This window comes from Papaver somniferum, chromosome 3 (genome assembly GCF_003573695.1).
Source record: "Papaver somniferum cultivar HN1 chromosome 3, ASM357369v1, whole genome shotgun sequence".
Lineage (NCBI taxonomy): Eukaryota > Viridiplantae > Streptophyta > Magnoliopsida > Ranunculales > Papaveraceae > Papaver > Papaver somniferum.
Genome location: NC_039360.1, coordinates 134,483,409 through 134,486,259, shown reverse-complemented (window position 1 = coordinate 134,486,259; position 2,851 = coordinate 134,483,409). Strand labels below are relative to the sequence as shown.

General features: G+C 39.5%; 2 protein-coding genes across 2 annotated transcripts; one reads left to right on the top strand and one right to left on the bottom strand.

Annotated features, from left to right (window-relative positions):
* The first annotated feature begins 405 nt into the window (after positions 1-405).
* LOC113357438 (probable glutathione S-transferase parC) lies at positions 406-1,448 on the top strand. Its single transcript, XM_026600828.1, has 2 exons — positions 406-922; positions 1,006-1,448. The coding sequence occupies exons 1-2, from the start codon at positions 602-604 to the stop codon at positions 1,339-1,341; spliced, it is 657 nt and encodes a 218-aa protein (XP_026456613.1). The 5' UTR covers positions 406-601; the 3' UTR covers positions 1,342-1,448.
* Positions 1,449-1,593: 145 nt separating this feature from the next.
* Positions 1,594-2,324, bottom strand: LOC113357439 (cuticle collagen 2-like). The gene is made up of 2 exons (XM_026600829.1): positions 2,034-2,324; positions 1,594-1,926 (listed from the first exon to the last, which is right to left on the bottom strand). Exons 1-2 carry the CDS (start codon positions 2,177-2,179, stop codon positions 1,827-1,829), a joined length of 246 nt encoding a protein of 81 aa, XP_026456614.1. The 5' UTR covers positions 2,180-2,324; the 3' UTR covers positions 1,594-1,826.
* Positions 2,325-2,851: the final 527 nt, after the last annotated feature.

The window sequence follows — 2,851 nt, the reverse complement described above, 5'->3', positions numbered from 1 at the left end:
CTTAACCTGCACTGCTGCACTTTCCTTATCCTTCACCACAATATAAGCGGAGCTGTTAGTGTTAATACAAGTCCAGAGATGCCTTGCATTCATTACATTCTAACCATGCCATTGCATCCTTCTGCTTTAACCGAAATAAAAAGTGTCCAATCCATGTGGGATACGGAAGTGATACATATCCCACGGATCCAACCCCGCGAGTTATCCCGTTAGAGAGAAAGAAGAAGGAGACCTAGTGATCCGGCGGATTTGGGCCCGCCGGATGTAAACCATCGGTACAACTCGCCGAATTGGGCGCGTGCAATGTAAACCATTTTCCTGTGGGATATCATTTTTTTTTTCTCTATTATCAGAAAGATAATGTGAAAAGTAATCTCACGACCCAACGCACCACTTAAAAATGCTTAAAAAATTCATGTTCTGCGCATAATAATAAATCAAGAAAAGATCCCCTAAATAATGTTGTCACCCAAACTGCTATAAACATTTATGATCCGAAGTTCATACATAACTCACTCCACAACTATACTCTCACACCGGAAAGCTCTTTCCGTTCTTCAAAAATAGTAATAATTTTTCAGAAGGAGATCTCCAAGCAACAATGAGTGATGAAGTAGCTCTATTGGATTTCTGGGCAAGTCCATATGGGATGAGAGTTAGAATATGTTTAGCAGAAAAGGGAATCAAATATGAATACATTAACGAAAACCTTAGACCAACAAAGGGAGATCTTCTTCTAAAGATGAACCCAGTTAACCAAAAAATCCCTGTTCTGATTCATAATGGTAAACCCATTTCTGAATCCCTCATAATTGTTCAATACATTGATGGAGTTTGGAATGCTGATTCTCCTTCTTGGCTACCTGCTGATCCTCATCAAAGAGCTAATGCAAGGTTCTGGGGAGATTACATTGACAAAAAGGTAAATTTGGATCAGTTTTCATGTTTCTACTTGCTAAATGTATTGTGGGTATTGATTGATTGAGTTTAATCTTCTGTCAACAGATGTATGACTACGGAAAGAAGGTATTCATCACCAGAGGAGAAGAACGGGAGAATGCTAAGAAGGAGTTTGTTGATATTCTGAAGGTCTTGGAAGGAGAGCTCGGAGAGAAACTTTACTTTGGTGGTGACAAATTTGGGTTTGTAGATATAGCCCTGATTCCATTCTACAGCTGGTTTTATTCATTTGAGATGGCTGGGAATTTTAGTATTGAGAAAGAGTGTCCTAAATTAATTGGTTGGGCTAAGAAATGTATGGAAAATGCAAGTGTTTCTAAAACACTTCCTGATGCAGTTGAGACATTTGAAGAACTCAAAACTTGGTATCCAATTGTGTAGATCTCAAATTTCATAAATTAGGGGCTCATGCCACTACCAACAAGTCCACAATGTGATTGCATTCCAATTTGATTAATCTCATCTCATGTATGAGTCTTGGTCCCCTGTTTTGGTTTTTGAAATTTAAATGAATTGATCTTCATTGCAACTTTTCGTTTCAAATTTTGGTTCCGACGAATTTGTGGCCTCATCACGCGAACTCTGAACTTAGCGGCATTAGTGTGTTCTTCATGTACGTAAAAAGAAAAATACTTAAACAAATGAAGATCAAAGAGAGCTCTTTTTACTTTATATTTATAATCATGGATGATGGATGCAGGGCAGGGATACAAAATACATAACTAATTAGGATGGAAAAGAGCTGATTTTTACTATATAATAATGGATCACGGGTGCAGGGGGATACGAAATTAGCTTTGTTGAACATATTAAAGTAAGAGAAACGGAGAAACAACCCTCCATTCTGTAGAACCATATAACTATAGTCAGAAACGTGGTGGTGGTGGTGGTGGTGGAGGGCCAATCGGTCCACCAGGTCCGCCAAAGCAATCTTGTAGCAACCAGCAACAACATAAGAAGGACAAGCTGCCACAAATAAAACCCACAGGAAACAAACGTATAACAAGTTACAAAATTATAGTACAGAAGAGCTGTTGAAATTTGAACTTTCAGACGAAAGAAATTTTGCTCACCATGAAGATGCAAAATTGCACAAACCATTCCCAAGTGCCCCCAGAATACCCAAGGGTCCAGGTAATGGACCATCTCCACCAAATGGCGCTGGTGCCCATCCAGGGCCAGGACCCCAACCTGGTCCTCCAGGACCTCCTGGTCCCATTCTCACCCTGGTACAGATGCTACGGCCGCCGGTGAAGAAAGATTAAGGACAACCGAGCAAAGCGTAGAGCTGAGGAAGATTAACTGTAATTCTGTAAACAAGTAGCAAGAAACAAATAAAGAGACCAGAGACCTATTCACAGATTTGATTGCTTAAGCATATGAACCTGTAGTAGAACTGTATATATATAAACCAGCAACTTCAGCTTACCAACTTCCAAGCACACATGAACATGTGTTTTCATCTGCTATTCCTTTGAACCTAATCTTCAAAATCATTTCCATTTATGTTAATACAAATATCATTTGTCTTCATTCCTACAATAGGCTAGAAGCTTAGAATTGTCCAAGTGTTCACCATCTCATCTAACTGATCAATGAGGTAGGTGGGGCGACGCTCCAGACTAGTCCAATAGTGCTGTTTCTAATTTTGGTTAAATGGTGTTAGGTTGTTAGTTGGACTCCGGGGATATATGTAATTAAAGATGGGATTGGACATGGGGAAAGCTTGTTGCAGCTACCTCCATCAACATGAAGAGAAGAGATACGAAGAGAACAGTATTAGCTCATAGTGCGATCCCGTTCTATTTGTAATTTTGTTTAGTCCACTATTGGGCCTTTAATCCCTTTGAACTTTTGGTTTGTCTAGTACTGGGCAATCTCTTTCTTATTT